The following is a 27,241-nucleotide window of genomic DNA, read 5'->3' as shown; positions in this document are numbered from 1 at the left end:
AGCTTGACAATGGGTCCAATTTGCAACATGGATGGAAGCTTTGAAGTAAGCCTCCTCGTTTGGGTTGAGCGGTGAGATTGGGGTCAACCAGTTAGTCTAACATGTTTTGGGGAAATTGCTTGACGTGCTATCAATGAGGATGATGGTAGTTGTTTAATGATGAATTTTCAGATCATAGCTATTGAATAGCATGATCTCTATTGGTTGTTTTGCTCTGTGAAGAGCTAAGTTATTGTATTTGATGCCAGGACCACTGCTTTTCTGACCGATTGCCTGTCAGACATTATGAATGAATTCAACATTTTTACAGCTCAATGTTGACAAAACTGAGGCTCCCCTGCTTGGCTCCCGTCAGCTCCTTCTCATCTCAAGCTCTGACTGCATCGACCTGCACGAGTGTTCATTCCACCTCACAGAGCTGATGCAGAATTTTGACTCCCAACTATTTCTTCACATCTGCAGGCTCTCACTCACTCAGCTTTTCCTCGCTCCAGCCACTGTATCTCACAGGCTACTGTGACTCTAATTCACACCTTAATACCTCCAGGCTTGACTATTCAAGCCTCCCACGTCCTCCCGACATGAAAGGTGCTAAACAAATGAATCTTGTTGTCATGTTGTATTCCAATGTCCTCCTCCCCAGATCCCCAGCTCTTTCCTACACCAGCTGCATAGCATCCAGAACTCTGCAGTCCATGACCCCTGCATTAGGCTTTGTAAGTTTATCACCCCCATCCTCACTTGGCTCCACTAGCTTCCGAGGCCCCAGTGGATCGATTGCAGGATTCTCATGCTCACTTTCAAATCCCTCCATGATCTTGCCCCATCCTACCTCTGTGACCTCCTATGTTCCTACCCTGACTGCTCCTTCCGCTCAGCATACACTGGTCTGTTTAATGTCCCCCACCTACTCTGAGGCTGAAGCTAGTTGAAGCTCTGAGTGCATCTGGACTATCAGTTTCTAAATGCCTTTGTGGTCTCGCTTGTATCTGTGGTTAGACAAAGTCCCAATGGGCAGCCAGTGATGCTCAGGGCAGAAGCATTCTCTTCCTGCCCTGGAGCCACAAGCAACATGAGGAATTGGGTTTCTTCATATCTACGTGTTAACAGCATACACTTTCTGTGATGCCTGTGGCTCAATGAGAATAACAAGTCAAAGGCCAGATGTTTTTAGAAATATTTGGATCCTGTTTAAAGCGCTCTGAGACGCCGTCCGGCGTGGAGGGCGCTATATAAATCCAAGTTGTTGTTGTTGTTTAACAAATCTGATATCCTTCTTTGGGGGAGATAAGTGGGGTCTCTTTGGAACTGGATTGGCTCCAAGGTGACATGTGTGGTAACAGAATGTCAGAATAGAATCAATCCTCAATGACAATCTCAGTAGTCCAGTTTCTTGACCAGGCAGGTCTGCAGTTCCCAGGGCACTCCTGATGACAGACCAGCCAACCTGGCTCATTGGAGGGGTACACTGGAGGCAGGGATTCTTTCCACTCAGCTCTTATTAGCCTGTTAACTGCAAGCTAAAGCTCTAGCTGAGGGTGTGGTCTTAGCTGGATAGGCAGCAGGAAGCTTGCCGTATGCTCATTGGCAAGCTATGCATTGTTAGCTGGTTAAACTCCAGCAGTACCCCATCGCACACTCTGGGGTCCTCAAGCCTTGGCTGTTCCCATTGAGCGCCTTATGCTCTCCAGGCTGAGGTTAATCGGGGTGTGTCCTTCCTGGGAGAGAGTGCGCACTCCATTCCAGACACAGAGAATTTCCATCTGTAGATAGTATACATGTGTAGAACTCTGTCTGGTTTGGATACTCTTGATCGTGGAGTCCTGTAACTTAGTGGTTAGAGCACTCCCTCGCGAAAGAGGGGACCTGGGTTCGATTACAGTGCAGGGTGAAACCTTAGGCAAGTTTCCTTACTCCACATGCCTCGATTTACCTAGCAATAAGTAGGAACCCTGAACGGTTGTTAGTTGTTTGGTGGATTGCTTTTCTGGGGGCAATGATCCCTTCAAAAAAAATGTTTTAAATAATAATTTGGTCACTTAATCCATGACTGTTTGTGGGACACTGCTGTGCACTAATGACTGACGCGTTTTGCCCACAAAATATACAATCAAGTCACTTTACAGTATATTCTGTGAAGCGCTTTGCGATGTCTCGAAGGTGTGACAAGGTGCAACATCAAATACAAGCATTATTATTATTATTAATAGGTTTCTGCATGTGTCAGACATCTGGCTGAACAAAAAAAACAAATATGCTATTTTGTATTCTTGATTCCCATGTGAAGTAAAACCAGCTCAATGGCTTGGTAACCAGTCCCCCGCTCCTGACCTACATGTTCCTGCAATGCTTTTAACATCTTCCTGTTCACTGTTGAAAGTTAAATCAGCCCCAAAAGCATTTGGAATTGCAATTTTGCTTTAGCAAACGACTTTCTATTTTACAGCTTGATATAATTCACATTTATACTGAAAAATATGTTCCACTGAATCATGCACAACCCATCGCTCTCCAGTTAATATCCTTGCATTTTCTGAGAGAAACTGGCTGGGGGTGGGGGGGTGGAACTGATCTTGTGCAAAACAAACTTTAAGCACAGTTTTGCTGTGCCCACAGGAACCCTCTCTGGTATCCCAGAGCCAGAAGTAGCCTGAAGTTGCTGACTCTCTGCCATGTATATCCGGATCCCTCACTGCCGGAACAGAACGTCCACCTGAACTGTAGACAGGACCTCGGTCCATCTCATCCTAGGGACAGTACTTACAAAAATATAGCCCTCTTCCAGCAGCATTGTACTGGAATGTCAGCTTAGACTATGAGTTCAAAGTGCTGATGTGTGGCTTTAACCCACAACGTTCTGCTTTAGAGGTGAGAGTGCTACCAGCTGAGCCAGGTTGACATCTAGCTTGTCAATTCCCCTTATTATTTTAATGGCCTCAATAAGGCCACCTCTTAACCTCCAAAGCTCCTTCCGTTGAAATTCCTGACAGCATCTCCTTGCATTGTTCTTCACCTGACAGTTTTGTTAGGTTGTCAGTTCCGTAATTAAAAAAAATTCCTCTGTGTAAATCAAAAGTAGCTTAAAGAATATTAGCGAACAGTAGCTGTGGTTTAGCTAAGCCTCAGGATGGACCCTTTAGGGCCTGTCAGAATTTTTCAGCGGAAAACCAAGAGCCCCATGAGATGCTCATTTTCTGTGCTCATGAAATGTAATGGAAGACAGTGAGACTCTGTATGATGTTTTTGAAAGCTGCAATAAACTGCATATAAAGATTGAAGGATAACAAATGCTATCTTGTTATTTAAAAGAGGCAAGCTTGAAAGTGATAAGAGTAGTCATCTTATATAAATGGGCAAAATACTTGAGAGTGCTATTCTACAATGACAGCTAGCATTTATATAACGCTATTCATGCAGGCTAGTGTCTCAGAGCGCTACACCTTGTGGTGGGATTGGACACCCAAGCAATGGAGAAGGGGAGGTGACACCCTTTTATCTATCTTTAAATATCATCCTAAGACCAGGTAAGTCTTGAGATGGGATTTAAATCTAAATAAAGAGGGGGTGAGGCGGAGGAATGCTACCAATGCTCAAAAAATACACAGTCACTACATTTACAGCATTGACATCTATGAAGCTGTTGAACGCATATGAAACTGTCAACCTGAACGACAAGCTGAATATTTCCTGTCACAGTAAGTAAAGCTGCTGTCAACAAAACAAACCAAATACTTGGCTACATCTCAAAGATATTTGATTTAGGAAGAAAGAAGTCATCCTAACCTGGTGTAAGCCTGTGGCAAGGCCAGATTTCAAGTAGTTGTGTGGCCTTGCACATCCTATCTTCAAAAAGACATTAACTTGTTGGAAGAGAATTTAGAGAAGCGCCTTAACCCTGTATGCAAATGCAGCAGCCAATTTGCTGACAGCAATCTGCCACAAATGGCCATGTAGTGAATTACCAATAAATGTGGAGTTTTGTTAAGCTCTTTGAGAGGTTCTCTGGACTTGAAAGGTTGCATATAAATTTAAGTTGTATTGCATAGGTATGTGGGGCAAGCACATCTGAACTTCCATTCCATGTGGAGGATGTTTGTTTCTTGTAGGGCTAACAGAGCGACTGCTCAGTAAACTGGTTTTCTCTCCGCTGTCATGGAACTGCAGGAGAATTATTTATCTTTTGTCCAGTGAAGAGCCTTAAAGCTAACTATTACTAGTAAGCTCTCTCTCTCTGTGTTTCTAGCTGAGGACATTGGAGAGTTGCTTGAGGCTAGAAAAAATAAACTTTTTTCACAGGCAAGCTCTCGATATTTAATATAATGAGCTTGTAAACTTGTGAACTACAGACATTTACCATTCAAGGCCATTCGGCCCATCGTGCGGTGGTATGTGACTGAGCACATGCAATAAGCGGTAGTATCAGCCTGTGTGTGACTCAGCTAAAGCTGCGTCTTCCTGTCTAAGTTAAAAACATTACTGCCGTATGTGCCAGTCTTAGTGAGAACTCTTGTGCAGTGGTGACACTCTGACATTAAACAACAGGTAAAAACAGCCAGAAACACACAAACAGTCAGCTCTTGTAATCTTTATAGTTTAAACAATCAGAAATAACTGGTTGGCCCATCGAGCCTATGCTGGTGCCAGCTCCTCTACTGGAACCATACATTACCCCTGGGGATAAGTAACATAGCACAGGAAAGTCTGACAGGGCAGCGTGTGATTATCAGCATATCACATGGCAACACTGTCCCAACTCCACGCACTTTTCCGCCTGTATATTTTATATTGTCTCTGCATTAGGCTCTGCACACATAATCAGAATCTTCTTTAAACAGGAAGGAAGGGCAGCTTAGAGTATCTTGCAAGATGCACAGTCACTACACTTCACGGAAACTTTGTGAAACGGTTTGAGATTTTCTCGACATTATAAGAGTTATATCAAATGCTATTATTATTACCCTCTTTTCCGGCCTCCTCTAAATCCACACTGTTTGCTCTGTGTGAAAGGGGCCATGTTATGGCTGCTGCTTTGGTTCTTCTACAAGAGAAAACTTAAAAAAAACAGGTGTAGTCAGCACGTCCAAGTTCTGCTAGTCAGACCGTGACCTACTCAGTAATAATAATAAAACTGCTTCCTCTGCAGTAGAGGTGGTTGTAGTTATACTCTCTTATCCTACTCCAGTACATGGGAGACAGAACTTCGTGCCTCGATACGTGAGATGGTCAGTCACTGTTGAAATGAACCTTGTTTTCGGTTAATGTAACTGGAACAAGTCCTGTGTTCTGATCTCAAACAGATAGAGCGTTGCAATTGGCCTCAGTTTCTCTCTCTCTCTCTCTACTCGCACTCTATCCCCTCACCACCAAGATCACTCCCTCCCCATTTTGGTCTATGGACAAGACAACCAGCCCTGTAACCTGGTCCCTCCCTTCGCTGTTTCTTCCCGCAGCACCGTGCTCCTGTGTGGATGCTGGATGAGGGTTGAGTCCTCTCCCACACTGGCTCCCCATTCCCCAGTGGATTAAGTTCAGAATCCATGGTCTTGCCCCACCCTAATTCTATGACTTTCTAAAACCCCACCAACCTGCCTACTCCCTCTGCTCGGCAAGCTCTTGCCTGCTTCATGTTTCATCTCCCATAACTAACAATTTGCAGGTAAAAAGGGGAGTAAAAATGTTCAGGTGATGCAAAGTGTGAAATGATTGAAATGAAATGAAATGTGATTTCTTTGCAGGATACAGAAATGCTGGCAGGTGAAGAGGAATCCTGGAAGGAACTCAAGGCATCTGTTCCAAAGGTGGAAGAGTTACAATCTGCAAAAGGTATCCTTCTCCATCAAGGGCTCAGGCTTCATTTGGGTTTATTTTTAATCCACCAAAGACCTGGAAAGTGGAGCTGCATTGCTATTTTTAAACAACTGTGTGCATCTCCAATCAGGCATGGGGAGTGTCATCTATCACAGTAACAGCCAGTAGCATTTGGGTCCCTTTGCTCCCCCTGAAACTGGCACGTCTCTATTCCAGAGAATGGTTATCATGGCCTTATGTTCAACCTCTCCTGATACTGAAAGAGTGCCAGTGTACTTCACTCTGCCTTTCACACCAGGAGGATGTCCCAAGGTGCTTGACAGTCCAGGATTTGAACCCAGGCTGGCGGTGGGGGCCAAGCGGGGGTGGGGAAGGGAAAGATGACCGAAAGCACGGTCTTAGAGGAAATGTTGTATTAATTACAATATATTATAGATTTACATTTCTTTAAAACATTGAATGCAGTTGAGACCCTGCCGCGCTTCAAAACAAAGTCTGTGGAAATTTGTGAGCAAGAAGAGCAAATACGACCCTGTGGTATAACTGAGGCCTTTACTCTCAGTGGATAAAGGGGACACAATGGTGTCGTTCAGGTGTACCACACCAAGCTAGACATCTTCACAACACAGCTGCAGACAGCCAAATGTATTTGTGTGCAGACTGGTTAAATCTACAGCCTGTCATTTAGGGTCGAGGTCGTCTTCAATTAGTGCAGATTTTACATGTTTGTCTTGTTTTTTATTATATACAGTATAAATTGAGAAGTTTTATTTTGAATCACTTAGAAAGAGCAATAATCTTGAGACCCTGACTGAGTGCTGTGTGAGCCACAAGAGAGCTCTTTGCTCGTCTCTTGAGCACAGTGGTTAGAATAGATGGAGCGCATTAGTCTCTTGAGCAGTGTATGAACATGTCGGGGCTCACTCATAATAGATGTATCTAATGGTTAGACTGCCTCCCATGCAAAATAGTTGGTCGTGAAAAAAAAATTCTCTCTTGTTTTCCTCCTGTAAACGTCGAGGATTTACTTCACTCACATGGATGCTTGGATCGGTTTTCAGAACCATGAATGAGAAACTGAGTCGGGCATTGAACCAATCATCCGTGCTACATAGTGCGGCAAGGTGTTCACCCGCCACATGATCGAAGGGAGGGAGGGAGGTTGCAGTGGAGCCCAGCTGCTTCCTCACTCTGGTTGTGGGAGTCAGTGGGGATTTCACCTTCCTCCACTTCTAGACACCTCTAGATGGTCTAGATCAGCCCCGCTAGGCAATGGTGCCTGGTGTAGGTTATTTGGTTTCATCGGTGTGTGACACGTGTTGAAACACGCGTCAAGTAAACAGACCAGACAGAATTCCGTATATGTAATGACAGCTACACAGAGCGTTTCATAAAGAAAGAAATATAACTAAACAAAGGAAGAAATATAAGTCACAAATGGGGTTTCAAGGATAAATAAAGGGCAAATGTGGCTCAGTTCATGCAGATTTGTGGGGGAGGCAAAATGCAATATGTGATGTGATGATTGTCACAGATGGTTGCCTCTTTGGATCTGAGCCTTACAGACCAGCAAGACTCCCGGTTTGTTCCTCAACCTGTGCTGAGCGAGATGGTGTAAACTAACGTGGCAATACGGCTCTTACAATTGACCTTAGCCCTCGGGTCACGGAAAGGAAAACATCAGCCAAGGCTGGAGATTGGGATTGGAGCAAATTATTCCAGTGGGGGAGTTAGCATCAACTCAGGGACAAAAAGTCAAAAGGCCTCTCAGTGTGCTGGGAACTTTCCACGATATTCTGATTTACACTTACCATCCCCGATTATTCTCCAGTGATTCGTAGAGTTCACTGTCCAGTAACTCGTGTTGAGAGTACAAACAGCAGCTTGTCTGGATGGGCCTAATGGCCTGTCTCTGAGCTGCACTATCTATGAATCTATGATACAGCACTGAACCAGGCCATTTGGCCTAACTAGTCCGTGTCGGTGAAAGGTCCTGTTGGAAAGTAAGTGTATGGGCGGCAGGCAAAGACATGTTCATGCTCAGCTGTGAAGGTAGTCGTAGAGCCTCTAGACACTCGTTGAATCAGTTTACACATAAATATTGGTCACTTATGTGAAGCACCAGAGGATGGCTGATATTGTGGAATTGTGGAGGGTAGTGGGGAAAGGGATAAATAAATATAAAAAGGTGTGATAGGCTCGAGGCTTCATAGTGATAATTATCACCAACATTTTCTTCTCCGGAACTGAGCTATACAGACCAGAGGGTCCCAACTTCACGTATTGAAGCTTGAAGCTATGTTGAAAGATGTCTATAGGGAAGGGTGTGTGTGTCTTTCAACTTACAGGTTTGAACTGCGGCATGTGTTTTACACAGTGCCTGGTGCCTAGGTCGTACCCAGGTTAATACGTCCAAAATGTTCTTGTTTTAACTGCAGATCACTGTTGAGTGATAGCAAAGAAAAAAAAGTGAGCGTGTGCCTTAAAGTATATAAATATTTCACCTCTGGAAGCTTAAAATTAACGGATGCAGAGCCGCCGTGGAACATTCAACGACGATATGTTTCGGGTAGGAGGGAGTGAGCTTTCCCGCTGGGATTGGAGAGCTCTGTGAAATGTGCAGCATTTAAGAATTGCGAAGAGTAAGGTCTTTGCACACATCATGTCCACCTCTGCCTGACTAACTGCTGTTTTATCTATATGTAATGGGAGGACCGGGGCGGGTGGGGGGGGGGGTGCAACAACACAGTCCCAGATGTTGGGATGGCTCAATTCTAAGCTCTGAATTTGAAGGTTGTGGATTCAAGACTAACATCATGATTTAGAACTCACATAGTCCAAGCTGACACTCCAATGCAGTGCTGGGGGAGTGTTGCTTTGTCGGAGGTGCTGTCCTTCGGATGAGACGTTAAACTGAGGTCCCCTTTGCCTCTTCAGATGGATGTTAAAGATCCCTTGACACTTTTTTGAAAAGAGAAGAGTTTCCCCCAGCGGCCAAGGCAACAATCCTCTGGATAAAATGAGTCATTGAATTTATGGCAGTTTGCAAGACCTTGCTGTGTGAAAACTGGCTGCTGCATTCAGCTGCAAAATGTTGAGTCGCCTCACTTTAATCCAATGAAGCGCTTTGAGTTGGCCTCCTGTTGTGAAAGATACAATATAAAATGAAAGGATTATTATTATGATTGTAAACAAATGCTAGCTGCTCCCGCTTTGAACACAATGACCAAAAAACGAATTAAATCTCAAGAGCATGTATTGCGTATGGCTATGAGCAAAGCAACCAGGTGCTCAAACCCCTTCAGAAAAGGGCGGATGCCCGCATTCAGTGGGAAAACAGCCACAAAACGTTTGCAAAACTATATCCTTAATTGTTCCCCCACTCCTCCCAAAAGCTCCTTAACTCAAGTTCATAACAGACTGGGAGCAAATGGTGGCTGTGTGCCAGGCCACTCTAGATAAGGATCGAGCTCTCCCAGACAATAACCTTTATGTGCTGAAGATGTTGGACCTTGGGATGGATGGCTGCATTCACCTGGCCCGCTGGGAAGATGCTCTACAATACGGCGCAAGGACTCTGCGGCCGTTCCAGTAAGTGCCAATCCAATGGTTTTCATGATGATGGGATGTACATGTGTCCTCCAACTGATGTGTTTGTGTATTCTCACCTGTACTAAACTCCTCCCCCGTTCAACTGGGTCTTCGCCAGGCTCCTCCATTGACTCCAAATGGATCAGTATCAAGGTCCTCACCCTCACATATAAATCACTTCATGCCCGAGCACCTTCCTCTCTCTCTGATCTGCCCGTACCCCAGTCCTCTGTTTGTTGCCTCCACTCAGCTGACACACACCTGCTGCACATCCCTTGCCACTTCAGTCACTACATTCCTAACCTTTGGAACTCCCTACCTGCATCCTTCCCCCTCACCTCCTCTCTATCTATCTTTAAATCTTAACTTGATACCTACTGGTTCAACCACGCCTATGGACACCAAATCCTTCTTCCTTGCTCGCCGTTCAACCCCACCACAGTAAAGCTCTCCTCCAGAGACGCTATCCTACATGAAAGCGCTATGTAAACGCAAGTTGTGGTGTAAATTTGAATGCGGGCATCCATCATCTACTGCGCTACATAATCACCTCTACTTCCCTCTGACGCAAAGATATTTTAGTGTTGCTCTCCCTTGATGCCGCCATTATTTGACAAGGGAAGGGGATGAGAATAAGTAGTAAGCAGCTGCTTTGAAGCCTATTTTTTAATCCACATTTATCTCTGTTGTTTCACACGATGGACTTGGCAATTCAGATGTAACAAATATTTTTCTGCCGTGCACCCATTTCCCCCATTCTGTCTCCCCAGCTAACGTAACTGTTGCCACTGGGTGGTGCTCCAGAGCAAGCCAGTGTGATGATCCTTATTGGTTATCATCCAGTATACCTAAAGTTACATGGACAACAGCACCAAAACAGATCATTACATCAGATACTCCACACGAGCCTTCACCCATCCTAAATCCCGTTTCCCCATTCTCCTCTCAAACCCCTCTATTCCCTACAAATACACAGTCACTACACTTCACAATAAAATCCTGTGAGGCACTCAGATATCTCAATGATAAGCCTCTTTATGAAATGCAAGGATTATTATTTCGCCTATAAAATACACAATCAATTCACTTTACGATGTACTCTGTGAAGCGCTTTGAGATGTCTATATCAAACAAAAGGATTATTATTATGTTCTTACAGTCTAAATCATTCTGTAGAGGTAATTTCTTAACGGGTTTCTTAGTGGTGGGTCAGCCAGAACAAGAATACCGCCACTTTACGTATGAATGGATATTACTTTTCATAATATATTTGAACTTCCTAAACTAGCAATTTATTATTATTATTTGATAATATTTTATTATGTTTATGAACATGATTTCCTTCTCTCTCACTTATGCACCTGATTCTTCAGGTCAGCACAACCCAAATCAAGAGCTGACCGAATGACTGATGCTGGTTACTGATCCAGCACACTGCCCTTCAGTCACACACCTCACTGTGGGGTCAAACTTGTAATGTTTCTTAAAGAGAGAACTATTGTTGAGAGAATAATAATCCCTTCAAAACCAAAAACAATAATAAATTGGTCATTTTAAATCTACGACTGTTGCATTCGCCCACAAATATACAGTCAATTCACTTTAGAGTGTGTTCTGTGAAGCGCTTTGGGACGTCCTCCCGACGTGAAAAGCGCTATATCAAATGCAAGGATTATTATTATTATTATTATTATTATTATTATTATTATTGAAAGGAAAGCATTATGAACCACCTCCATTTCAGCCCTATAGCAGGGCCAGACTCAGCCATAATCACTCTTTAGCACATTAAGCATCCTCTCCAAAAAGCACAATCCTATTAGTAAAAAAGTCTATTTGATATTTTCTCAGTAATATTTATGCTGAGCTGTTTTTTGGGGAATGGGGGTAATTGGACAAAAGAACATGGAAAGGATTGCCTCAGAAAGCTGTAGAAACAGTTAACTGTGGGGTGTGAGAGAGAGACCTGGTAAGATTGATGAGGACAAAATTGTGATCTGTGATGTGCTAAGTATCACATAGTCAGTGAGACGCTCTCTCTCCCCCTCACTCCGTCACAACGGTATCTGCTCAATGTAACAAAAAATGAGTTGAGCAGGTATTCCATTAACCGGCACTGACCATTGTGAAGGAGCCAGTTTTCAGGAGAAGGCAAGAGGGAGAAAGTCACATCTGCAACCTATCTTTAGTTATTAACAGGTTTTGTTGTCCACATTCATCAGCAAAGTGTTACTTAACACGTCACATGTCAAAATTTTTCTCCCATTAAGGGATATGAAGAAAAGGCAAGGAAATGGCATAAAGAGTTGTCATTAACTCAATGGTAAATCAGCCTCAAAGGGCCAAGTGGCCTGTTCCATTAGTCCTACTTTCACGATCTGTTCCCTTTGACTGGAAGCCTAACGTTTCCCAAACCACATTTTCTTAGCATTCTGTCATCTTTTCCTCGAACTCCTGTAAATTATTGTGTTTTTGAGGAAACGATTAACATTTTCCTGCCTGTTCACAATCCCCCACAGTGTTCCTGCTTTCATAATGTAAAATGTTGAGGTACAGAGCTCCACCTCCAGAGAGGAAGACAGATTGAGGCCATGCAGGGTGTGAATGGTGTGAGTTGTGCCATGTCAGCAATGTCAGCGCCTTGGGACATCCTCCCGACGTGAAATGAGGATGTCCCTATACAAATGTAATCTTGTTGTTGTTGACATGTCCGGGAAACAGTGGTCCTCAGTGTGACAAGTCATTGGAGGTGTAGAGAGGAAAATAATTTGGTAAAAGAGACATCTCCTTGAGGAGAAATGGAGGGTATTGAGGGGGTGCTGAGCAACAACAACAACAACAACAACAAGATTCCATTTATAGAGCGCCTTTCACGTCAGGAGGACGTCCCAAGGCGCTGCACAGTTGGGTCATGACCGAGCAGGGGGGAAATGGTCAGGGTGAGGGGAGGGAAGGGAGGGAGAGGAGGGGGGAAATGGTCAGGGTGAGGGGAGGGAAGGGAGGGAGCGAGGAGGAGGAAGAGAGTCGAGAGGGGAGGGGAGGGGAGGGGAGGAGCACATAGGGTATTGGGGGCTGGGCACACCACACAGGGTATTGGGGGCTGGGCACACCACACAGGATAAATTGGAGGCTGGGCACACCACACATGGTATTGAGGGCTGGGGACACCACACAGGATATTGAGGTCTGGCCACACCACACAGGCTATTGGTGGGGGCAGAAAAGTTCCTAGCTCATGGCAATACTGTCCAGATGTTAATCTTGAGAAAGTTCTCCCTGAGCTTATTGTGGGGTGTGTAACAGATGAACTTTGAATCACTGAGATCCTTGCATTTTGTGTCAAAGTTTAATTACAGTATTGTCTCCTGCTAGTGAGTGAAATAGCAAGTGAAAATACTGTATCCCCTGACACTCAGTCTTTTAATTTAGTTCATCACTCTTTTGTCTCCTTCCAAATGAAATGGATGTAATGAAGCTAAGTGTTGTTTTATCTTCCATTTAAAACATTTTGTTCTATGTTGTTGCCTCCAATAAAAGATGCTTCCCTCAGATGACTGACTCACACAGGTCTGGAAATTCCCAAATGTAATCCCTTCTCTGCGCTGGATCAGGTTACGAGGTAGAGTGGTTTGATGCCAGGTCGCTGGGCTAATTAAGAAACAGCTTGATCCTGTAATGGGAAACCATCATAATTAGTATTCTGGAAGGACACAATAAAAGTTTACATTCAGATAGTGCCTTTCATGTCAGTAAGGTGTCCCAAGGCACTGGACAGTCTACGATTTGCAGACGAGCTAAGCCTAAGGTGGGGTAGATGGCCAAAAACACGGTCAGAGGAAGGTCTTGAAGACTGACCTTGAAAGAGGTGAGTTGACAGGACTCCAGGATGGAGTTCCAGAGAATGGAGACCGATATACTGAAAGCTCAAACTCCCGTGGTTGGGCAGGGGATATGAAGCAGGCCTGTGCCTGTTGAACGGAGGGAGTGGGCGTGTTTGTAAGATTTAAGAAGGCTACAGAGCTAGGGTATGACAAGCCTATGGATGGATTTAAAGGTTAGTATGAAGAACCTGAATTTGATCCACTGAGGAAATAGCTGAGCCTACTGCAGAAAAGGACAGGAGCTGCAGAGTTCTGCATAGTCTGCAGCTTGTGAAGGGAAGAGCTCAAATGGCCTGAAGGGCCTTCTTCAACCGTACCTTTCTTATAATCTTGTAAATTAGCTGATTGTAGCCAACATAGTAGCTCACGTTGCTATGTATCAGCTTATATCCATAGAGGAGGGAGACACTGACCAGGATACCTGATTCTCAATGTTGCTCAGTGACTTCTCCTGGAAGTATATGTATTTAGACAGCAGTGAGGACTAGACTGCTTCAGCTGCAATGCCCTTAATGGCCCAATGACCTCCCAGGTTTGGATGATATTTAACGGGATAGAGACTTTTTTTTTGCTTAGCTGGTGTCAGAAATGCACAAAAATCCATTACCATGTTAAGAGTATCCAAACTAGACTGAGAGTCCCACTATGTCTTCTACCTCCCATGGAAATTTCCCTGTGTCTCAAAGACATCATAAGGCTCTATATCAAATGCAAGGATTATTATATTATTATTTGTAGACAAGGCTATTGTCATAAAATTGAAGATTGTGCAAAATTTTGGAAAGTCTTAAATTCGGTCCTCATTTGGAAACTATTTTTCCACAGTTCTTAAGAAGAAAACCAGTTTCAGACAGAACTTGGGATTTCTTAAAAATCTGCATGTTTTTGAATTGTAAGGCAATGGCCTTAAGGCTTAACTCTACGAGCAATTTCAGGCATCAAAAAGTATTTCTTTACACCAAGGATAATCAACAACCGGAACAGGTTACCAAGCAGGGTGGTTAAGGCCAGGACACTACTTTCATTCAAAAAAACAGCTTGATGTTGTAATGGGAAGACGGCAGGAAAGTGTCTGTGAGGATGAGATCAAATAAGCTTGAGGCGTTCTGAATTGATCTTGTGACTGACAAATTATACCATGTTGTAAGAATGGTGCTGAAACCTGAAGAGCACAGACAACATTGCATGCAGGTACAGGTGCCTGTTTGGGTTTGCTGGGAGCGCACAGCCTTGTAGGTGCTTTCTTCTTGGAGGCAGTGCTGCCTCACTTGAATTGCAGCCAAATAATTAGCAGTGTAATGTGTTCCTTTAAATAAGTACATTTGAAAAAATAATTAACCAAACTGGATTGCACTGATTTCCCTGATGAATAGGGTTATTACATATTTGACAAGTTAAGATATTAGCACAACATAGCCCAGCCGTTTAATAAGTGGTTTGCAACAATTATAAAAAATATTGTTGTGTCATTTTTAAAAAATTGTTATTAATTTCACTGCTGTTGGTAATAAGCAGGAAAATGCCTGTCACCTTGACACTTTTATAATCCCTGCCTCTCTCTCCACCCACCCCCACCTCCACACACAGCAATGTGTAATGTGTTCATTCATTGAACACCACCGCTTCCTCTGAGAGTTGTGTGGAATGCTTTGGTATTCACTGAGAACTATTAATTGATGCAAATAACAGGAGAAACACAAGAGAGGAAGGGGAGTAGATATCCAAGCCTACAAGTGCATTTACACAGAAGTAACCAGTCGCTTTCTGCACCAAGTATAGGATTGCAGATGTGTTCTGTCCACTTGGGATATGTTCACAAGATATATACATATATGTGGCAGCAACCCACAGGGCACACTGTCTACGTATGCACCACAATTCAAGAGAAACAACAGCATAGAAGATCATACAGAATTTATATATTTTGGGGGTCTGAGTACCAGGTTCCACTGAATCGGATGATAACTTGATCCAAGTGTGTGAATTATACAGTCTATTGAACATTCTCGCTGTGATAAATTGTGCCCATGCAAGACTTGAAGTCTCACCAGCTGCGGCCTACTTTGTGTGAAAATACACTGCCAGCTCTCAAAATCGGGACTGTCTCAGATTCCACACCAGACTCTTTCTCAGAATGGTCAAAAAGTTTGTTGGAATCGGTTTGTGAGGGAGTGAGCAATAGCCATCATACAAGCACATACCTTGCATTAACATAGCGCCTTTCACATAGAAGAGCTTTCTCAAAACACTTGACAAATGTAGTGGTGAGCACCAAGCAGTAAAGTAGATTTAAAAATATTGCCCAATGGCACACAAATATGTTTTTAAGAGTTGTTTTGAAGCAGGGAAGAGGTGTGGTGCAAAACCATTAATTATAATTTCTTCTCTAAAAACCATTGCAGATAATTAATTATAATTATTTCACTCTTAAGTAATTGAGCAAGAGACTGGATTCAGAAGAGTAGAGTATCCAGGCTGGAATTTAGGTCTGGAGAAGATTGCATAGGTAGGGTGGGATGAAATTGTGAACGGTTTTGAAGACCAAGACAGGGATTGTAAACTTGATCCTCTGAGGTGCTGGGAGCCAATTGAACCTTGCAAAGAAGTGGGTTTCCCTACAAAACACACAGTGACTCCACTTTACAGTGAATGTTTGTGACGCACTTTGAGATATCCTCCTGACATGAAAGGCACAACATTAAATGTAAGGATTATTATTATGATTCAATGTGAACCTCCATGCAAGAGAGATGGTTGCAGAGTTTTACATGATTTGAAGCTCTGACGAGTGGGAAAAAACTATCCTTGGGGTGCCGAAAACCGTATTGAGGCAGTATTTGGACTAAAGAGGCCTTTCATAATAAAATAATAATCCTCGCATTTGATATAGCACTTTTCACGTTTCATGCCTTAAGAAAAATTCAATGAATATGTTGGATTTAGAAAAATTAAACTTGCCGGTATTCTGAAAACCATTGCAGATAATTACTTTGGGTAAAATATAGTAGAGATAAACTGAATGTGGGTAAGAATTAGGAGAGTTAAAAGTAGTGTGGAAAATCCAGTAATATGCATTACTGGAAAGCCAATGAATCATAACTGTATTGCACTTGTCACACTCTCCTTAAGGAGTTAAGAAGTACTAGGATATGTTTCTACCATCATATTGTTGGTAGCATTTATTGAAATAGTTTGTGCGCTATGTAACAGTAATGTTCCTTTGATGACTGGGATAAAGGATCACCACATATGCGACTCAGGTTTAAAGCTGTTTTTGTCACATGTGTGATCAGTGCAGGGGGTTGACATAATGACATCTCCTTGTAACTTTGACATTGTTTTTTAACAGAATGCATGTCTGAAAACAGGAGCCAACTGATCACTCGTTTTGGCTGGCACTTCATTATTTTTATTTCTTCACAGAATCTGTATATTTGCTGAAATTCTTTGGTATTTGAACCTTTTTGTTGGTTTGGCACAGAGTTACTCACTAACTTTATGTTAAGTCCCCTCTCCCTCTTTATCTCTGCTGAGAGATACATGGGATTTTAGATGCTGAGGGACATGGGTAATATTGATGTAAGCAGGCAACAGTATTTGACCTACACTTCAGGCACCAGACAACCTGATTAAAATGAACAAAGCCTCGGGTGATACTGGAGACCAGAAGGACTGTTTACCCTACAAACTAGTGAATGTGTGGAGAAGCAGTTGGAAATAGAATGGTTGGATATGCACTTCTCTGACACAAACCCTAGTTAAAGTAGAAAAAACACACACTGTTATGAAAGGGAATGATATACATGCTTGAAAAAGAAGGTTATTGATGACATTGGGTATGAACAAGAGAGAGTGGAATTAGATTAAAAGCTCATGGGGTTAAACGCACCAGGAAGACTCGATGGACAGAATTACATAGCTTTATCAAGCTATGATTCTATAGTTACAGGTGCTATTTCCTGTGTGTGGGTGTCCACCTGTCTGCCTGCCTCGTTCCCTCTTAACCATCCAGATTGATTCTGCCTATACAGAACCTCTGAGTTGGTGGTTTCCATGAATCTGTGTATTGAAAGGCCTCATTTTATAGGACTATCCGTTTCAGTGTTCTTAACTGTACTGAGCAATCTGGATTTAAAAAATTATATGTTTGGCTCACAGAGTGGCAGGGCAGATGATACTGTAATTCCCACAAGGCAAACGTTTAATCCTGATGTCACTGTAAGAATGAGACTCAAAGTGCAAGCCATCTTGCCCCCTTAATGCCCTCAAGTCTATGAGTTTTTCTGCACATAACATTCTATATTGCTGCCTTCTGTAATAATAATAATCCTTGCATTATTATTGATATAGCGCTTTATCACATTGTCAAGATGTCTCAAAGCGCTTCACAGAATATATTGTAAAGTGGATTGACAGTGTATTTTGTAGTTTATCTCAGGCCATCTGTTAGAATTATGTGACCTATTGTTGGGTGACAGACACCCCCCAAGGCTTGTGGTTTTAAACATAAGAACGCATATGCAACTGAGAGCTCAATCCACTTAGCCTCTGTAGTTTTTGCATGGAATCGTCCTGTGTGCGGATACCTGTGTGTTGCAGACAGGGGACCAGCATTTAATGGGGGTGTTTGTTTCTTTAGGAAATGGCCTGGATAATGCACATATTGCTTTCCAGATGTAGCCAGCTGCACAGTAACACTACTGGGACCTTCCTGCCAGCTGTACTCACCCGCTTCATTGCCAGACAAATCCTCCCCTTACCTGCAGCTGCAGTATCATGCTAGTTGGCACCCGAATCTTTATTCTTTATGTCTCTGCACATTTTTCAATAACTGACTGTGAATGTGGTTCTGGTGCTGTATGCTTGAGGGTTATTCTCACATGTGCTATGCATGACGAAAGGAGGGCAGAAGTTGCATTATCAAGCTCAGGTTCTAAATGCTGCTATAGCGTTCTTATATTGAATTATTAATTCACTCTGGGCCAACAGGTTAAATGTCCACATTAGGTATTTTTAGTATAATATACAAACAGCTTGAAAACTCTCGCATTTTCCAGAGAGGATGGTTTCAGCTGCCGTTTGCTAGTATAGATACAGTATAGAGTTTCAATTGAGCAGCTTACACTGAGTATCATTTTCTACCGCCATTGTAGCTCATGCACGGGTTGGCAAGGGTGTGTTCAGCCACAAGTGGGAAATTTTGCTTGTAGTCTAGTCTGGATTATTGGTGGAAATTCTATCCTTTGGATGAGACAATTAAATTAGGGTACCCTTTGCCTCCTGTCTTTCAGTGGATGTTGAAGATGGCACTATTCAGAAAGAGAAGATAGCTTCTCCTGGTGTCCTGGCCAACAATCCCCCAAATTAATTGGTGTTTCACCTAATAAACAGGCAGAGTTTAACACCACACCTAAAAGGTGGGACTCCGACATTGCATTTCATCCCTCCCCCCCCACCCCCAGTACTGCACTGCAATGTCAGCATTGACTGAACTCAAGTCCTGAAGTGAAATTTCAACCTACAACTTTCTTTTCCATAGACATGCAACCAGAGCTTTGGTGTTGGGGGCCATGAAACAGCTTTCAATCCAATTTATGAGCTCCAAAACTAAGATTTTGGTGAGAGTTTGGCATTAAAGCACTGTCCTAGCCAACCCCCTGAATAAGAAAGTTGCATAAAAGTTCATGGCTGAATTAATAAAGACTGCTTATGCATTCAGTCTGCCTGCCTGCCTTATTCACTCTGTATTCCAGGCAAGCCTTTCAGTGTTTCTCAGTCACAAGTAATAAACCTCATCAATCTGTGGAACATTTCATAATCATGTAGGTCACCGTGCTGTCCTGGTGGTGTTTCACACATTGGTCTGCAATGACAATGATATTCCCGATAGGACCCAAGCTGTAAATAAACCCAAGGCATCTGGAATCACATTACACGACAGTTATTCTTCCTGCAATTCAACTGTTGTATAAATTTATGTGGTTAATTAAGTGAAGTGTCAGAAAAACTACAATACCAATCAAAAGACCTATTCTAAATGAATTTCTCGGCATCCCCATTGAAATGCACTCTAACCTCACTATAAAATTGACCTTGAGAACTGGGTAAGCAACTCAGAGAGATGCCTGGTGCACCAAATATATGGTGAAATAACATAAAATCTGTGGTATTCAGTGCCAAGGTCAATCCAGGCACCCTATATTGAAGTTATCACTGTAAGTGGAAGCTTTGTTTCATGGGGGAGGTTCATTGTTAATAATAATAATCCTTGCATTTGATATAGCGCTTTATCGCATCTTCGAGACGTCTCAAATCACTTCACAGAATATACTGTGATGTGAATTGACTATATTTTGTGGGCGAAACACGGCAGCCAATTGCGCACAGCACAGTCCAACAAACAGTTGTGGATTGAAGTGATCAATTTATTATTATTATTTTTTGAAGGAATTATTACCCCGGAAAAGGGATCCGCCAATCAACTAACAACCGGGTTCCTACTTACTGCTTGGTAAGCAGAGGCATGTGAAGTAAGGAAACTTGCCCAACATTTCGCCCTGCTGGGAATTGAACCCAGGTTTCTCGCTTGCGAGGCGAGTGCTGTAACCACTGATTGCCTTTGTTTCAAATTTATCATTGAACAATAGAGTTTTGTTTCACTCAATGTATTCCAAGAACACCTCACTCCACAAGCTGATGAAAGCCTTGTCCATGGCTTTGTCAGCTCTCAGCTGGATTATAACGCCCTCCTCGTTGGTCTCCCCTCCTCCACTATTCACAAAATTCAACTCAACCAAATGTCCGTCGCCCGCATTCTCACCCCCACTAAACTCTATACCCTGATACCCCAGTCCTTGCCAAACTCCACCGGTTCCCTGTCACAGAGCGGATCAACTTTAAGATCTACACTCTAGTGTTTAAATCCCTCCATGCCTTGGCTCCCCCTTATCTCTCCAACCTCCTCTCTCTTAACAACACTACTTGCTGACTCCACTCTACTGGCTCCGGCCTCCTCCTTGACCCTCGAATTATCCACTCCACCATCGTGGTCCGTGCCTTCAACCACCTCACCCTGAAGCTATGGCACTCCCTCCTTCACTCCCTTCGCCTTGCCCCCTCTTTCCCCATTTTCAGGTTGCGCCTGGAGACCTTCCTCTTCTACTGTGCCTATGGTCACCTTCCCCCCACTCCAGCTCGGCATCAAGCTCTGCCATTACTTAGCACTTTGGGACACCGCCTAGGGTGGAAGAGGAGGGTGCTCTATAAATGCAAGTTGTTGTTGTTATTTTATATTATTTGAAAAGTCCAGGACTCAGGAGGTTTTGCTTATAACACTTTGCCTCGTTATCTCCCAATGGTATCCTGGCCAACAATTCCCCAGATAAAATTAAGTCACTTCATGGCTATTTGTGTGACATTGCTGTGCATAAATTGGCTGTTGCGTTTATGTACATAAATTAGGCATTGTGGGATTGTGGGTGGAGTCCACTGTAGGATACATTGGATCAGTGATAATTTGCTCCCCAGCCCATTACTGCAGTTTGGCAGCATTCAGATATCGTAATGACAGTTTTACTAATATCGTAAATAAGACATGACATCCTGCATCAGGTATACAAGACCGCAAGAAAGATTTGAATGACTAAGGCTCGTCAGGCCCTTTTAACCTCATCCTTTCAGAATACCCACCCTACCTACCTCCCATTCATAGCACCGAGTTGTTTCTTAAATGAGTCAATTGTCGTGGTCTCAGCCACCCTTCCTGGTAACTTGTCTCCAGTCATTAATTATAGTCTGGGTAAAGAAATACTCGCTAGTATTTGTCCTGAAATTGACCTTTGCAACTCTAAACTTGTGTCCTCTTATTCTGCTGTTTCGGTGGATCCTGAAATTCGAGACTGGGCTTTACTGAGGAGTAGACGTTTATGCACAACATGAAGGTGATACAGAAAGACTGGACCACGAATGTACATTGTAGAACATCAGCTCAGCTGAAGATGGAGAAACATAGGAACAGGAGTAGGCCATTCAGCCCCTCGAGCCAGTTCCACTATTGTATAAGATCATGGATAATTGGATATGATCCGTACCTCAGATCCAATTATCCACGTTTGCCCCTTATCCCTTGATATGCTTATCCAACAAAAATCAATCCACCTCAGTCTTGAAAATTTGAATGGATCAGCATCCACAGCCTTTTGGGAGAGAGAATTCCGGATTTCTACTACCCTTTGTGTGAAATAAATTATATACATTTCACTCCTAAATTGCCTAGCTCTAATTTTAAGATTATGCCCCTTTGTTCTGAAACTTCATAGCCCCTACATCTTTATGATGCAGAGATATTAAGCCTTGTTGGCTCAAGGCTGGAGTATGAAAGGTAGAGGGTGAAGTTAATTTTTTTTATTATTAACTAATGAAGTCTCTAAAGAGTGACCTTTTTTGCTCATGCCATCAGCGGTAATCAACACACTCTCCATTACAAAGATGGCTGGCCTGTGGCTGCTGTTGAAGGTCACATGTTTTCATCCTCTTGTCACTTTGTGTTATCTCTTTGAACAGTACCTTTCATTCACCAAGGCCCTGCAGGGCACAGTTCTCTAGGAACTGGATGCTCCCGGGTTGCTTCCAATGGGCTATTATAAAGGATAAAGTCTAGGAGCAAAGGGCATCAGTAGCATTACTTTTAGAATGAAGTCTGCATTAGAAATGGATGATCCGTATATTCATGTACACCTTGGTATTATCTTGGAAGTATAGCGACGACATCACGATGTAGACACATCCAAATTGCTATTCAGTGTTTTTTCCAAGTTATCTGCCCTGCTCAGAAGTCCCAACTCTATCACTTTACTTGTGCAGTGATGTGAACTGTTCAAATGTGTGTGGAATCTCGCCAGCTCCACCTCACTGCAGCACCGATACCTTTCATATCGAACCTCCCCAACATCAGTGTATGCACTTTCCAGCAGGACTTACAGGACAGGAAAAAAGGAGAAGGAGCCCTGACTGATTTTTTCCCCTCTCTACAGAGAGCTCTGTAACCAATTGTACTGCTCCCAATGCTGCCCCAGCTGAGATCCACAAACTGGGTCCCACCCTGGGCAGCGCCTTTAGGCTTTAACACTAAATTCCATACCTCTTTGGTGGTTTTGCTGAATGTTTGGTTTATGCTTTGCCTACGACTGTATTTTGATCAGAAATTCATATCTGCGACTCCCGGTATAGAAAGCAAACGGCTGGAAATCTGCTTGTACCATTTTTAATGTGGTTGCTATGGAAACAATAGCTTCCCCCCACACCCCTCTTGGTTGGATTTTTTTTATTGCTTTTTGTATTTTTCTCTTGACAATATTTCTCCTCTTTAATGTATGTGCGGTGTGTAAACAAATTCTCAAGTCAAACATTTAATTAATCCTCGGAGGATTGCCTTAGTGTTTCTGCACCGCAACAAGAAAGGAAACTGCATTCGATTATGCTGGTTTCTTTCCCAAGGACACATTCTGTTCTGCTGCGTTCAGTGGTGTGGTGTTTCATTGAAGCACAATAATAGAGGGTAATTTTCAGTTCAGTATGCGGTCTTGCAGTCCGTGCTCATGCCTTTGAACAGGAGATGAATTGGCCTTCCTTTACCCTTTACAGGTGTTGATCCTCTCTTTGTGTTGTATATAGCACCACCGTTACTATTGTTAGGTTAATAGAAGGGACTCTGCAGGTGTTTCCAAAGTAACAAATTGTATTTGCTGGCTTCAAGGTTGTGGAGGAAGCAGATGGACAGAGCTGTTCGTGCCCCTGGAGCCAGTGCCACTGCACTAATATTGCTACATCGTGGCTTAAATACCTTGTTGGGAGTTGCCCTGCTTTTGTGCCTAAACGTTAGGGGTTGTGATTCCCCATTCCTTGCCTGTCAATCTTGACCATAGCATTGAATGGCAGGACAAGGGCAGGGTATCACTGAAAGAAGTTAGGTGGTTTGTCCAGGACAGAGAGAAATTAGACATTATTAATATGGACTTAGATTTTCAAAGTTTAAAACCGGAAATGGGGACTGGGAGGCAGGATAGAGTGGGACCAGTTATAGACATAGGAACAGAAAGAATCTACAAAGGACAGAAGGAGTCACTACACTTTGCAGTGAATCCTGTGAAGCACTTTGAGATGTCCTCCTGACATAAAATACACTATATCAAATGTAAGGATTATTATTATTTTAGAGAATGGCAGCTCTTTACATCATTAATCCCATTTTCCCATCTTCCTCAAATATTCTTGAGTCCTTCATTAAGGATGTCGTTATGGGATTCCTGGAAGACCATAACAAGATTAGGCAGAGTCAACATGGCTTTACAAAAAGGAAGTCATGCTTAACTCATCTTTTAGAGTTTTTTGAAGATGTATCTTGCAGGTTAAATAGGAGGGAACCAGTAGATGTAGTATATTTAGATTTTAAGAAGGCATTTGACAAAGTGCCACACAAAAGGCTATTGAACAAGGTTAAGGCCCACGGGATTAATGGGAACATATTAGCATGGATTGAGGAGTGGCTAACGGGTAGAAAACAGAGAGCAGGAATAAACGGGTCATTCTCGAATTGGCAGGATGTGACTAATGGAGTGCCACAAGGATCAGTGCTTGGGCCTCAGCTATTTACAATGTACATCAATGATCTAGATGAGGACATTGAATGTAACATATCTAAATTCGTGGATGACACTAAACTAGGTGGGAGAGTAAGCTCTGAGGATGATGCGAAAAGATTGCAACAGGATATAGATAGGCGTGGGGAGTGGGCGAGTAGGTGGCAGATGGAATTTAATGTGGGGAAGTGTGAAGTTATTCACCTAGGTAGCAAAAATAGAAAAACAGATTATTTTCTAGAGGGGAGAGATTAGATAGTGTTAGTGTTCAGAGGGATTTGGGTGTCCTTGTACACCAGTCTCAAAAAGTAAGTTTGCAGGTGCAGCAAGCAACAAAGAAGGTGAATAGCATGTTAGCGTTCATTGCAAAAAGTTTAGAGTACAAGAGTAGAGAAGTCTTGCTGCAGCTGTATAGGGCCTTGAGACTGCACCTAGAGTATTGTGTGCAGTTTTGGTCTCCTTATTTAAAACAGGACATACTTGCCCTAGAGGGGGTGCAGCGTAGATTCACTCGGTTAGTTCCTGGGATGAGGGGACTGACCTATAGGCTGAATAAACTAGGGCTATATTCTCTAGAGTACAGAAGAATTAGGGGAGATCGTATTGAAACATATAAGATTCTTAAAGGGCTGGATAAAGTAGACACTGAGGGACTGTTTCCCCTGGTAGGAGAATCTATAACCAGGGTTCACAGTCTTAAAATTAAGGGTCAGCCTTTTAGAACAGAGTTGAGGAAACATTTCTTCACTCAGAGGGTAGTGAATTTATGGAATTCACTACCCCAGAAGGCTGTAGATGCTCAGTCTTTGAACATTTTCAAGGCTGAGACTGATAGATTTTTAAAAAATAGAGGGATTAGGGGATATGGGGATAGGGCAGGTAATTAGAGTTAGGTCTGAAGATCAGCCATGATCTTATCGAATGGCGGGGCAGGCTCGAGGGGCCGAATGGCCTACTCCTGCTCCTTATTCTTATGTTCTTATGTTCTTATTCGACTTCCCAAATTCTGCTTAGTTTTGAGGTTGATTTGAAAAAAAACGTACAAACTTATACCTAAAAATGCGAAGTGTGTGCAGTGAGAGAGAGAGGGGTATAGTGTCTGATTTGGAGAATGTTATTAAAATGTTTTTAACAAGTTTCATCCTTAAAGGCCATGACCCATTAGAGAGGCAATCAGTTCTTCAGGGCAGCATTGAGGAGTCAGTCATGTTATATAGCCCAACCTTCCTCCATGTAGGAAAACACATAAAATACTGGAATGTACACAGTGATAAAACACAACATTAATCTGTCATCACTTCAAGTGTGTTTGGGATAGAGCAGCAAAAATGTGCAACAGCAACGTAGGGTCAGATACCTTTGTGAAATCAATGACCAGCTCTAACTTGTATAAAGATTCTGATCTGTACACAATCAAGCTGCATGGCTTCTTGTTTCTGCCATTTGCAGTGAGAAATTTTACTTCTTTGCCTCGATGTCTGCAATGGTTCACTGGTTTCATGAGCCATTCAGTCAACGGAAGGTAGAGTACTGAGTGATTTAGACCAGGGTTGCTACCTTTTGCCAAGTACAAAACCGAAGGCTTCTGTCCTCCTCTCTCTTTCACTGGCAAAAGAGAGAGCCAGAGCCCATAGAGGTCTGAGAGTTAATTAACTTCAGACCAGTGAGAAACCAACCAGGCACAGGTAACATCACCACAAGGGCTGTTAAGAGCTCGGTAGAAGCTTCGTTCTTTCCTGGAGCAACATGGTAGTGAGATGGAGCCTTCAGAAACAATGGAATTTTGGTGGGAGAAATTCCACCTGGGTTCAGACTTGCACAAATTTCTTATCATTTGAAAGCCTGTAGAATTTAGCAAATTCATAAACTCAGTCTTGATTTTGAGATCTTAAAACAACCCACAGAAAACTGTCTTCAAATTTGAGACCGAGGTCTATAAAATTATCACATTTTGAAATGCTGAGAAAATATTTTAGGTCTAGACTCATGTGCAATCCCTGCTCCCCTCAGGGTCCAAGTGTTGAAATGATCAGGATTGTGAAGATTAATCCAAGCAGCACGGAAACCATTAAGTCAGTACAACAGACAGCTGCTCTGGTTGAGAGAAAACTCCACAGGCAGGAGAAACATTGTGTGTTGTTTTACCACTGGTGGTCTGTAGATTTGCACTTTGACTGTTACAGGGTCAGTCATTGTCAATCGTCCTGCCGCAACCACCCTGCCCGGTAACCTGTTCCAATTGTTAATTATCCTCTGGGTAAAAACATATTTCATGGTGTGTTTGCCCTACCATTATTACATTTAATATAATATCTATAATATAATAATCCTTGCATTTGATATAGCGCCTAATCATGTCTTTGAGACGTCTCAAAGTGCTTCACAGAATATACTGCAAAGTGAATGGACTGTGTATTTTGTGAGAGAAACGTGGCAGCCAATTGCGCATAGCAGTGACCCACAAACAGTCATGGATTGAGTGACCAAGTTATTATTATTTTTTTAAGTGATTTTTGATAAGAATAATCCTCATGTAGCCACTGGAGTTGGCTTTCCAGAAATTGGCTGGTGTAACATCAATAAACTGCATGTATTTCTTTAGAAGTGAGTTTGTAACTAGTGGTGTTTTGTTGAGGGGAAGTTCCATTGCTCCTGTGTGAGCCTTGGCAGTGAGCTCAGTGATGGGGACATTAATTGGGTGGGGGGAGATTCCTCGCCTACAAAAACTGCTGAATGCACACTTTTTAAACGTTTGCTAATCTAATATTTACCTTTGAGAACAGTGGGAGTAGAAGTACTCTTCCTGGGAGTGTCAGCTCACAGACAGTGAGCGCTGCAGAATTCATCTGGTGACCTATAACCACACATGTCCTGCTCTCTTGGAATTCCAGATTCCCAAAGACATTATGAAATCATCTTTCTATTTGGGGAGCTAATCAGCCAGGAGTAAATTCCCACTAAACTGCAATGGAAGCACTGAAAGTGCCTGTAAATATTTGAAAGTTAATCGCCTTCAATGCTTCGGTCCTGGCTGTGCTTTTAATGATGATGAACAAAGCCTCTTTAGAACTTTATTGCTTATGAGACAGATGAAAGTTTGGAGATGGATATAACCCTTTTTAAGCACAGCTTTACACAACTATAGCCTTGTGCCATCACAAGATTGGTTTGGACAAACAAGGCCCTTCGGCCCATTTGATCTCATCCTTCCAGAACGTCCACCCTGCTCCCTCCTCCAATCACAACATTAAAATCAAACTACTTTTCAAATGAGTCCAGTGTCTTGGCCTCAATCACCCTTCCCGTTAACCTGTTCCAGTCGTT

The 27,241-nt window shown here is 42.8% G+C and overlaps 1 protein-coding gene across 4 annotated transcripts in view; it reads left to right on the top strand.

Annotated features, from left to right (window-relative positions):
* smyd3 (SET and MYND domain containing 3) overlaps positions 1–27,241 on the top strand; it is a 400,254-nt gene that overhangs the window by 358,382 nt on the left and 14,631 nt on the right. For all 4 annotated transcript variants that reach the window (XM_042332902.1, XM_007898399.2, XM_042332904.1 and 1 more), the window contains 2 exons: positions 5,736–5,823; positions 9,228–9,399. In XM_042332902.1, the coding sequence (XP_042188836.1) occupies positions 5,736–5,823; positions 9,228–9,399 (260 nt within the window). The remainder of the gene's footprint in view (positions 1–5,735; positions 5,824–9,227; positions 9,400–27,241) is intronic.

Source organism: Callorhinchus milii, unplaced genomic scaffold (assembly GCF_018977255.1).
Source record: "Callorhinchus milii isolate IMCB2004 unplaced genomic scaffold, IMCB_Cmil_1.0 Scaffold3, whole genome shotgun sequence".
Taxonomy (NCBI): Eukaryota; Metazoa; Chordata; class Chondrichthyes; order Chimaeriformes; family Callorhinchidae; genus Callorhinchus; species Callorhinchus milii.
This window is presented reverse-complemented; position numbering and strand designations above follow the sequence as displayed.